Source organism: Trifolium pratense, linkage group LG2, assembly GCF_020283565.1.
Source record: "Trifolium pratense cultivar HEN17-A07 linkage group LG2, ARS_RC_1.1, whole genome shotgun sequence".
In the NCBI taxonomy this organism is placed as follows: Eukaryota; Viridiplantae; Streptophyta; class Magnoliopsida; order Fabales; family Fabaceae; genus Trifolium; species Trifolium pratense.
In genome coordinates, this window is record NC_060060.1 from 43966918 (window position 1) to 43979709 (window position 12792).

Here is a 12792-nt window from a genome sequence, read left to right on the forward strand (position 1 = left end):
TATATCTTACATTGTTTAAAAAAATGGAGGTTGAACATTTTATAAGTGAGAGAACTCACAAACCTAACGCCACAAACCTAACGTCTTAAAATTTTGGGTAAAAGTGCGGTGTTCAACTCACCTGTATTATTGTTTTTAAGCCCAATGTAGATGATCTCCTATCTGCCCCCTCGTGACCCAACAATGGTATATTGGTATTAGAGTCGATCGTTCGACGAAAGGTTCGACCGGCTCCTTGTATCGAAAGTCTTCCTGACAAAGGTGGTTAGATGGTGTGTTCCGTTGAGCAGTAGAAACGATATGGTGCAAGTGTATGGATAAAAAATCTTCCGCTTGAGAGGGAGCGTAAAGTATTGGATGACTTACACCTGAGGGTAACAAGTGTGAGGTGTGTTAAGTCTCACATTGATTAGAAAAGTGGTAGTTGAACATTTTATAAGTGAGACGACCCATAAACCTAACGTCTTAAGGTTTTGGATAAAAGTGTAGTGCTTAACTCACTTGTATTGTTATTCTTAAGCTCAATGTGGATGATCCACCGGCTATCCCCTCGTGATCCAACAAGAATTTGTTGAACTTGTTTTACATGCTATTTTTTTTTTTTTTGCATTCTTTTTAACTTCCAAAACTAACCACACATAAACAGTTCCAATTCATTTGTTTCATTCTTAAAAAAAGAGATATATGAAAAATCTAGAATATATAAATTTACACAACTTAGCATAATAGAAAAATTGAATCACACAGACGACACACAGATAAATGTTTTTCTCCACTCCTGCATGAAGTCCTGAACATCCCAACCCAAGCACAAAACACACAACTGTACAAATGGTTTCAATTTTAGGGTGTGTTTGATTTGCAAAACAGCAAGTACTAGATAGAATATAAAAAACTTAAAGGACTTAAAAAACTAAAAGGACTTATTTGTAACTAAAAAAACTTAAAAGACCTATTTGTACAAACATAAAACTTAAAGGACCTATAGATGTTTTGGTTTGATGGAACCAAGCTGCAAATTTTTTTTTGACAATAAAGTAAAATACATTCATATAATAAAATAGTAATAATATAAGAGATAAAAATAGCTAAATACTTACTAAATATATATATAAAATTTTCAGATAGCGTTAACAAACCGAAATCTAAATCTTACCAATCAGACTAAATCGTTCCACATATGACCAAAGGTCAATAATAATTTGAGATCCACAATCTTTGATGACATTCAACTCCGAAAAAAAGATATTTGCATGTATTCGAAGCAAAAAATCGACTATAGATAGTCTCTGAGATGACCGATTTTATCACATACTGATAGGATATAATTGCAAGATTGATAGTAAATTGACCTTAGTGATAGCCATCATAAACCCCTTACTTGAACTATAATGAGTATATCATTGTTAGAACATTTAATGTGTCAAAGTTGATATGCCACTCCGAACAAGCAAAACACCGCCATGTAAGTCGATGAACAAACCAACAACCCTACACTTAGACAACAACTGCAAAATTGTTCTAAAATGACAAAATTTAATCATAATCTATGTTTTTTCGACCTTTGAATGAGGACCTAGATATCAAAACAGGAAGATATGACACTCTAAAAGAGTGTAAAACAAACATTTGTACTAATGAAATATGTTGTCATAGTACTAGTGCAAACAACAATAAAATTAGTTCGGTTTCATTCATCAAAAGGAACACTAATGCTCAATATTTTAAAAGGCAATCTAATTTGAACCAAAGTTTGAATGAACTGGATTAAACTTAGATTGAATCAAATTAAATTGTGTGGTTGATTTAATTATTAGTTTTTCTTTTTATAAATTTTACTTTATAATTTAACTAAAAGTGATATGATTCAATTGTGATTGGACTAATTAAATTGAACAATAATTCAAAGTTGGAAAATGCTAAATAGTGCTCCCGGGGCATTGTTTAAGGAACCAAATATAGTAATATCACATTGAAGTTTGTGCGGTCAACGCCTCGAAAGTATAAACAGTGTTATTTTTAATTTTAAAATTTCCTTTTTTGGTTTCCTTAACCAGTGCCCCGGGGGCACCGGTTAGCATGACCCTTCAAAGTTTCAGAGGTCAGATCTTAGGTCCAATATTTTTAACACCAATTGCACTACACCTAATATCATTATCATAATCATTTCAATGCTAATAAATTTTAAAACATAAAATTATAATTTATAATATCATAAACAAGGTGTTGCCACGTTTGGAGTAGATCTGAAACACAAGTAACATGTAACACTAGTTGCTTACAATTAATTGTTTGTTTCTTTGACCATATAATATAAGGTGTGAGATAGGGGTGAGCGGTTTAGACAAAATAAATAAATAAATAAAAATCAATATGTTCTGGTTTATTTTAAAAATTGAACCGAACCAATAAAAATTTTCGATTTTATTTTTAAGAAGCGATGAGCCGAATGGAAATATATAATAGCTTTACTATTATGTTGTTCCTTCTTGGTTCAGTCCAAGATGAAAAGTGAATCACAGTTCAAACCAAGGACAAACATGAAACAAACTCACTTATATGAATTTATTTAATCTTTGAATGAATGTATTTGATGGAGAACTATCATCATTTTAAATATATTGTATAAATTTATTTAATTTTGAGTATGTTGTAAAATTTATTTAATTTTGTAGTTTTTAATAAAATAGAGAGCAACGGTCAAAAAAAATAAAATAGAGAGCATGCAATAGTTTGTATGAAAAAAGATACTGTAGTTTGAAAAAATAATAGCTGAAAATACATAAAAAATGGTAAAGAAAATACAAATGATGAAAGTATTGTTTGACAAAAGAATGTCTGAAGAGTAAAATATCTTCCAAATACATTTATTTTTCACATGAAATCCAACAATTATCCAACCATGTTTATTTGTTCTTTACAAGTTTAATCCTCAAAATTATTAAAACAACATTCTTTTCAAAGGGTAATTTTCTATGTAGCATGGGTACTCCTGAAATGGTGAAGTACCCATACCGGGTACGTATCAGTACTGGATACTCCATGATACTCGTATGGTACGCACCGATTTCGTACCTATTTTATTTGGATTTATGATGATGAATACAGAAAAAACATATTGGCAGTTGAAATTTTAAATATTAGAATTTTTTATTATATTTTAATTATCGCTTATTTTTTATAAAAATAGTTGAGACGGTGGACCAAAAAAATTAAATCTTCAACGCATGATTATAATAATTCACTTAAAAATAATTTTTCTAATATTTTATATTAACGTGTTAGTACTTTAAATTTTCTAAAAATATCGTACCGCGTACTAGTACCCGTACCGGATACCGGTACCTAGGCAACATAGGTAATTTTTAACCTTGGAAAAGGGTCAAAAATTTCGGCAATCCCAATATTTGGGGGGTAAGTATAAAGCATCATATGAACTTCCCAAGTTTTAACTGCCACTATACAGATTTATCAGTGTTTATGAATATACACAAAACCATATTCACACGACTTTACCTTTTAAGACAATGTCAATGGAAAAGTTTAATCCTGCAGGTTGTTGAATGAAACATGTACCTACCTATCATTAAAGGCATTGAAATGAAAATGAAACATTTTGTCCAATAGGGAACTTATTGGTTAACTTAAAAGACAAGACAAGAAGAAACAACTAAGACAAACCCTTCATAGTGCATGTAGCCACTATATTAGGGTCCCCCCTCTTATCCCTCTCAATCATACGCTCCTTCCATATGATATGAAAAATTAAATAACTCAACAAACAATCTAGTCCATATAATTGTAGAGTTAAAAAACTTAATCCTTAAAATTAGCAAAGTTTGAAATGTCTTAATCACATCAGTCGCTTCGAAACATTTCAGAGACAAAATTGTGTGATACAAATAAACTAATATGATCGCAAATTTATAACTCAGTAGTTGAATGACTGATGACGCTTATGATGAAAAGACTAAACATGCGATTTACTTAAAAATTAAATTGAACTATCAAGCAAATTATGAGCTAGAGTGGCCTTTCAGCATCGCATATTGATATAAAAAGGACAGATTTGGATTTTGAGCAGGGTAGATGCACGGAGTTAGCCACATTTGGATTGTGTGATTAAGATCAGAAGGTCCAGATTTCAATGCACTACTGAACTTGAAATCTGGACCGTCCAGTCTTAATTGAATGGCCACAATGTGGTTGAGTCTGTGACTGCGCGTTACTGCACACAACCCGGATCCAAACGGGACCTTTCATCAGTTAATGGCAGATGAGTAGCCCTATAACAGTAGCTCCTCCTTTGAGACATTAAATAAAGGACATAAAAACATGTAAACGTGTAGCAATAGAGCTGTATAAGGAACCCACATAGAAGCACTATATGTAACTAGAGACCCCATCAAATATGTAGGTTCTGTATAATCCAACTGCTCAAAGAAAAAAGATATTATTTTTATTATTATTACACATGAAATGATACAAAAATACACAACAAGAAATACCTGTACTTTCCTATTTCTGTATACTAAAAATGATGAAATGAAATGCAAGGATTAATTGTTCCATAGAATTTTAAATCCATTATATATGTCCCTACCTACAAACTATGCTCCCCTAAGAGACTATATATATCCATATACCATTGAAAATAATGTCTTCAGTTATGCATTATATGCAAAATATTCTGCAGAGAAAAATGAAAAATTCTTTTGTTTCAAACCATAAGAGGTTGTTAAGTCATGTTGCAAATAAACAAAATCCTTAGCTGATATCTGGTTGTAACATTGGGAAGAACGCCCAACTATTGCCCGATCTACCACCTTTTTTGTTAGTCCACCACACAGAGCCATTCGAAGATGTTCCAGAAACATCGCCTTTTCTGCTGTCGAAATTGAATTCTTTGGAAGAACTAACAGAGTTACGCTTCTGACAGCACTGCTCGCCTTCTATTGTTTTCCCTGAACAAACATCGCAACAAGTATTGGTGTCTTTTAGTATCTTTTCTCTGTCAATAGGGTCTTTGGCCAGTATACCCTGAGAAGAACTAGACATATTTCGAAGTAATGCTCCTGTTTTATTTGCGAGACATCGTGCAACATCTTCGCCAGTTAATTCAAACGAAACTCTGTGATCAACTAATGTTGGATTACTCTGATATCCGTGATCCGAGTTTGCAACAAATACACCCTCAGGAATCTGGTTTAGAACATTGAAGGTTTCTCGAGTAGTTGGACCAGCGCCATCAGGAGTCAAAGTGCCTGAACCTAATCTGGATTCCTGCCCTAGACCATCTGGTGTTGCACAGCCAGAACCCAATCGTGATGCATGTGAAGCACAGTCGGGTGTCAAAGATCCCGAACCTAGTCTTGAACCATGCCCTGCACCTTCTGGTGTCAACGATCCGGATCCCATCCTTGAACCACTCCATCTTCGAGTGGAGAAGTGTTCGAAACCCAAGATCTTTGGTGCTTCCCCTTTTTGGAATTCAAGTGATGAGCGTCTATCAGGGAAAGGCGAGGAGGTTCCAGAAGTTGAAATAACTGATCCAGGTGATACAAGTTGAGCACCGGGGCTTCCAGGATATTGTTGATAAGGCTGAAACTCGTAATTGTATAATGCAAACTTGTGTGTCCCGTTACCTTTAAGAGCCAGCGAAGATGCCAACAATTGAGCAAATGGAACCTCAGGAGACGACGGTGTTGTCATCTGTACAGATTCAGGTGGAGGAGTAAAATTAGCAGTTGACGGTTCAGTCGTGAAGTTGGAAAATACTGGGGGTGAAACTAACTGCGTCTCATAAGCATATGGACCTATGGTAAAAATCGATGCAGGGCCACAAGTAGAGTAAGCATTGACAGAGAGAGAACTGAGTGAAAGTAATCCAGCCGCTGGTGAGTGAGTTGAAGACGGTGGATCAGATTGGAGAAACGATGCAGGAGAAGACGGAGGAGCGATGAAAGGCATTACAATGGTAGGTGAAGGATTCGGTGCGGCGTTAGCAACTGGAACTGTCGGTGCAACAGGTTCAGGAACAAGGACAGCATGACCTATTCGCTTGCTGGTTTTATTATGAGATCCAAAGCAAGACGGCAGGCTAAAGCAGCTTCCCCATCGTTTCTTCTGCAGTTATCAAAGAAGCAATTGCAAGGCAAAAGTTAAAAACTAGACCGAAAGAAAAACCATATACTTAAGAGAGGGAATTTCATGTATTGATATTCAACAATCATATGAAACCAGCAAGGTTTCTTACTCGACCAAATATTACAGAATCTCTCTAAATTAAACATCAAATGATTTGAGATATTACTTTATTACCAATTTGGTAATGTTATAACACACCTATATTGAGAGAAATATTTCAGGGCATAAGAGTAATTTGACAATAAAAACCATTACGGATAATAAGTATAAAGAAATGAAAAGCACCGGGTATGTCTGGATTGACTTATTTGAGCTTATCTACTGGCATAAGTTTTGTGGCATTGTTTGGGAGAACTTATCAAAACAGCTTATGACAATTTTCATAAGTGTTTTTCAGCTTATTTTCATAAGTTCACCAATATATAGAATATGAAAACAGCTTGTAGCATATATAATAACAATTTATCTTTTGTTATAAAAATAGCTTATGCAAGTTTATACAATGCTTATCATGATAAGAGCATGTGCTATACGCTACAAATAAGTTATTTATCCAAACAGGTCCTGAAGTAGAAAACTAAGACTTCCTTGAGACAGCGAAATACATTTTCAAATGGATTCGACAGTGCAATACATTTCCAAATTTATTCTATTCTGTATTGATGAAAACTAAACTACAATGCCAGCAGGAATAGGAAGGTCAAGAATTCAGCGCAAATTCCAGACATAAATTAAATGATCTGTTTTCAGACCTGACAAAAGAGATTTGATATTGCAAACAGAAGCTTTGCAGTACGGATTTGCACGAAAACGTCGCGACAACGGTTTAAATTTTTAAAAAACCAAAATCAATACAAAAACATAATACCGCTGAAATCAATTTGTCGCTTTTCGCAACACGGTTGCATACAATTTATCGTTTTGCCAGCGAAAAACACGCAAGCATAATAAATACAGAACATAGATTACTGAACGCATATCAAAGATGTCGCTTTTCGCAACACGGTTGCATACTGTTTATCAGTTCATTGGACTGAGAAGCATATGAAGATTTAATTAAGGTGACTCCCCAGTGTTTATAATCAAAAAATTTAATCTGCATTAGAACTATGTCAATAATCAAAAATCAAAACACAAAGCTTCAAATTATCATCAAGGTAATGAAACAAAATTCATTGAATCATTATGCATCAAAATTTTAACTCAGAATCTTCTCCAAAAGATGATATATCTTATTTAACTATAGTTCTATCATGAAAAAATCCCAATTATTAAAACTCAACACTAAAATTATGTACTACTAATAATAGAATTAAACCCCTTAGATATATAGCTGAATCAATCAAACTACACTAACATGGAATGCACAAAACATAAAAACAAAATAAATAATTATAATAATTCATGGTTGCTACTAATTATAGAATATGAGGGGAAAAAAGTTGCTACTAATAATTCAAGATCCAAATTCAGAAATTTCCTTGTTTTAACAATTTTGAGAAACCAAATCAGAACAGTATGAGGTATTAAAAAATAAAAACCATGAAAAGAAAAAAGTGATTCAAATCTTTCAACGCAAGTCAAAAAAAGGAACTTTTACACAAATATGAAAATAAATAAAAAGAAAAAAAAATTATACACAAAACACAAGATCCCATAATTTTCTAATTTTTGCACGTTGTTTTTCTCGGTAACCAAACAGAGCGTATCGAAAATCGAAACGAAAGGAGGAAACTGGTCACACGTACGAGAGAAAAAATATGAATATTTAGAGAGGGAGAGAGAGAGAGAGAGAGAGAGAGAGAGAGAGAGAGACGAACCGGTGCGGTGGTAGGTTGGACTCTGGATTCGGCGGTGACGATGGCGGTGGCAGCAGCGTTAACAGTATCGATGCTGTTGTTGTTGAGGCTTCCCATGGCGGGATTTGGAGGGAAACACGGTGAGGAAGTTATTTTCCGGTTACCGGAGTTTGAGGATCGACGGCGGTGGAATGATTATTCGGTGAGATGCAATCATGGAGTTTGGAGAAAACAGATATATAATGAGAGAGAGAGAGAGAGAGAGAGAGAGAGAGAGAGAGAGAGAGAGAGAGAATAGAAGAAAATGGAAAGTAGTAGGAATTAGAGAGAGTGTTGTTTTGTGTGTGTCATGTGGTGTGGCTTTGTTTGTGTTTGTGTTTGTGTGATTCATCACTCAACATGAAAATTGGAAATGGACAATCAAATAGTACTACCATTTTAGATAGAATATTGAATTATATATTATAGTATACTTTATATACTCTATTTATTATTACATTAAATATATTTTAATGATATGAAGATAATCTTACTTGATTATTGTTGAATATTATGAGTAAGTGAATGTTTCTCTTAGTCGAAATTTAAATTTAGACGAGAGTTTAGTCTCTTTTAATTAAATTAAGCATGTGTTTGTTTTTGCGGTAGGATATACTTAAATGTGTGTTTCAATTCGAGCTTGAAAATATGACTTCGTAATATCATATTCAAATTGATACTGGGACGTGATATTATTGAAAATGACATGGAACCAAACGAAGCATAAGTCATGTTTGGAATTGCAGTAGATAGGGTACTTAATGTGCATCCAAGTTGAAGCAAGAATATATGTTTCATAAGTCGTATTGAAGTGTCTTTAAGATGCGGGAAATCAACTGCAAAGGTCAAACGAAGTGAGTTTTAAACAAAAGAGAAACATCAAACATTCAATTGATGGAACTCCTCCTAATGATGTCAAAGTTGGTCTGCCTAATATGCAATTATACATGGATGTGCATGGAACTATCAAGAATTTTATCTGAATGGTTCTTCTTGATGCTAAATATTTTCAGTCCTGGAATGTGGTTGGGAGAGTGATATATAGTGATAAGTGCTCCTTCTTTTAGCTTTAATTTGCAAAATAACCCCTCGTACATATATAATGTCGCAGGAGCTTCCTTCGTCAATAAGGATTCTGGAAATGTCGTGGTCTACGACGGTGGCCATGATTAGGAGATGAAGTTTTTCATTAGGAACTCCATCTACCAATTCATGATCGCCAAACCCTAGGATTGGTCTCTTCGTTGGTTTTGGATTTGTCTCCGGCGTTTTTTGTTTGGTAGCGCTAGGTAGATCTTCGTGTTGGATCGTTCCTCCATATATGGTGGATATGACTTAGTATGGTTCAGAATCTTCATATACTGCCATTGGAACTTCTGAACTGAAGGAGGATGGTAGAGATGGTAAATTTGTGAAAGTTTTTTTAGGGAAAACTTTCCCACAGACAACGTCGCTGCTCTAAACAGGAAAAATAGAATGTTCCTTTGGTGGATATGGAGCTTTGAGGCGTCATAACTTGTACTTCAGGTAAGTAGAGGAAATGTACCTACAATAATGCTAACGCTTCAACGCCCAATTCGGTATATGTTCAAGGTGAGAGATTATGAAATTGGATGAAAAGGTGTGTACCTTGAAGATGTCTGTGTGCATATATAAAATAAAGACGTGTATAACCATTGTATGGGTCCCTCCATGTGAATGAAATGACTCACAGATATCTTATGAGGGGGTCATTTACCAGTGATGTATTATAAGAGTACGTTGAACTTGTAGATGGTTCATTTATATGCTATGTATGGAGCTCCATTAAGAACGATTCAATAAAATGTTGATGAACTAGATTAGTTAGGTCTTTGGATAATTGGGCTTTTGACCATTCCAAAGCAAAATGTAAAAATAAATCCTCGAAAGTCAAATTTTATAAAAATAAAAAAAGAGCATTTTAGTGCCCCTTTAGCCCTAACACTTATTGCTACACTTCTTTTGTTATTTTTGACAAAAATCAGTTATAAACCTTAAATGCATTTTAGGTTAATTAATATTTTTAGTCCTTTTATTACTAATTTTTCACACTTGTTGCAATTTTGGTCATACCTCATGTTTTTTGCCCTAAAAGTGATCCTTTTTTTATGCCAAGAGGTGAATTTTAGTCTCAAATATGATATTTAATCTTTAGATTCAATGTTAAAGACAATAAATCTCTTTTTAGATGCTAAAAATCACCATTTAAAAAAATTATACGAGTTAGAATCAAAATTGCAATAAATATAAAAAATAGAGGACCACGAGGTTTGATTTTAAGATCACCAAATGTGTGACTAAATATAGATTAAAAAATGTATGATAGGTACAAAGATTTCATTATTTAAGCGATTAATTTGTACGATTATAGCTATTTGTGACAACTTTTTTTAAAATTAAAAAAAAATTCACTTTTATATATAAAAACATTGCATCTATTAGTTGCAGATTTAAAAAAAAAATTAAAATATAATAATAATAATCAGAAAACAACTTTAAATGAGAAGTTGTTAAGATGACAAGTTTGTCCAGTGGTGACAGGTTTATGTAGTATTTTTTTTTTTGAAGAAGCTAAATTAGCCCACCCAAATTAGCGCCAGAGAGAATCGAACCTCAGACCTCAAGAGGAGCCACTCTCAGGTCTCAAGCCAATACCAATGCACCAACCCAAGTGGGTTTTTGGTTTGTGTAGTATGTTAGAGGACCTGAGTTCGATTCTCAAATTCATTGTAAAAAGAAAAAAGAGAGAAAAGAGAAAACATGTGTTAAAAAGGTGGAGGAAAAACTCACTTTCACACATACTAATCTGCTACTAATATATTTTGTCAAAAAAAAATCTACTACTAATATATTAAAATCGATTACCACCAAGTTTACTAAAAAATAGGATATACATTATTTTATATATGATACCCTTAAAAATATGAACAAAAAAGATTATAAATAGGAACAAAACAGAACAATCAATACATAAAAATAGGAAGAAAAAAAAAAGTAAAAAAATTATAGAAAGTTTAGTCAATAAAAAAGTTATAGAAAGAATATATAAAAAATAAGAAGAAACCGCATAAAAATAGGAATATATAAATAAAAAAAATACTCTATATAAAAAAAACATAAACAATATTTTTCATCAAAGAAAAGAAACATAAACAATTCTTTTTTTTATAAACGAAACATAAACAACATTACTACAATATTTACTACTAACCATTAATAATAATATACTAATAAAGTTAATTAGTATCAAACTTACTAAATTACCCTAAATATTCATAATAAAATTTCTAATTTTTGATTAAAAATACACACGTGACCATTATTTGTCACTGAAACATAAAAAATCGAATAAATAAGTTTACAAAAATTAATTAACACAATAAGGGCCCGTTCGGATTCGGCTTATTTTTTATCTTATGAAAATAGTTTATGCAAATAAATAGAGTTTTATATTAATTTATAAGTTTTCACTAACAAAATTGAATTTTTATAAGCTATCTTCTCATAAACTACCTTGAAAAGTTTATAATGCATAAAAATTTATTTATTTATATAAGCTACTTTACATAAGCTAAAAAATAAGTCAATCCAAACGGACTCTAATTCCACTTATATTTTAACAATATTATATAACAAATTTTTAAATATTTAATTCGAAATAAATTTTCTACATTAATATAGTGACAAACTAAAATATCGAATAAAAATTAATTGACCTTAAACTAGTGATTAAATAATTTCGTAACCAAAAAAATTCCTAATAATTAAATTATTGAATATTAAAATTAGATTTTTTAATTAATCCCCAATAAATGGACCTTAAACTTGACAAATAAAAATGTTTGTACCAAAAAAAATCTTGACAAAAAAATATTTTGCGTGGATATATATAAACAGCATACTTTGTGGACGATGTAGTACTTTTTCATATTTACAAGAAAAATAATCTCTTGTTCTTGACATTTTCAAAATAATTTCTTTCAAGTTATTAAAGACAACATTTATTTTCTATTTCTTTCAAGTTAGTAAAGACGACATTTATTTTCCAATATTAGTAATATGACATATGACTAATTGCATTTTTGGATCTATTTAATATTTGACTAACTGCATTTTTGGAAACGGTGGGAGGTCGGTTCCCTCTCCACAAAAGTTTATCATTTTTTATTTGTTTATGAAAACAAATTTATCATTTTTGTTCAGACTTTACTTATCTTGTGATTGAATTTGAAATTATCGGAGATTTCTGTCCCTGAATAAAAAGTTAATACTACAAAAAGTAAATATATCATTCTAAAGCGTAGCTTCGTACTTATTGCGTGATTTCAACATAATGAATTCTGAAAAGAAAAAAAATAAGATACTATTATATAGGTTACTTGACTTAAGAGTGTCCATTGTAGTGTAATCTATTTCGGATCTCTTGATTTTCTCATTTAAATTTTGTTGTTCTTTTTACATTAAAATAAATTGTATGATTTCTGATAGAAATAATTTTTTGTTAGACTTTATTTTGTTGTTGAATTCTAACTTATAAAAAAAAAATGATTTTTGTTAGACTATATGGTTAACACAAAAAAAAAATGTTCATTCTTCAGTTATGATTTTTGTCATTTTTTTTTTTCAATTTTTTCTTCTTGTTTCTGGATTTCTATTTTGTTTTCAATGTTTTCAACTACCGAAATATTATAGTATTGAGTTCCGAATTAGGTCACTTTCTATTAGATGTTTGGTGGTCCTGCCAGAAATTGTGCAATACAAACAATCAATCAATACGTCTCTAAGA

At 32.0% G+C, this 12792-nt stretch overlaps 1 protein-coding gene across 1 annotated transcript; it reads right to left on the bottom strand.

Annotated features, from left to right (window-relative positions):
- Positions 1 to 4437: 4437 nt before the first annotated feature.
- LOC123906129 lies at positions 4438 to 8390 on the bottom strand. The gene is made up of 2 exons (XM_045955984.1): positions 7968 to 8390; positions 4438 to 6126 (listed from the first exon to the last, which is right to left on the bottom strand). Exons 1-2 carry the CDS (start codon positions 8061 to 8063, stop codon positions 4768 to 4770), a joined length of 1455 nt encoding a protein of 484 aa, XP_045811940.1. The 5' UTR covers positions 8064 to 8390; the 3' UTR covers positions 4438 to 4767.
- Positions 8391 to 12792: the final 4402 nt, after the last annotated feature.

Bases quoted from the DNA above. Each gene is read 5' to 3' on its own strand.
- LOC123906129 (XM_045955984.1), bottom strand. From the start codon at position 8,063: ATGGGAAGCCTCAACAACAACAGCATCGATACTGTTAACGCTGCTGCC. The intron at 6,127-7,967 runs GTTCGTCTCTCT...TGATAACTGCAG, and splicing joins TCCAACCTACCACCGCACCG to AAGAAACGATGGGGAAGCTG.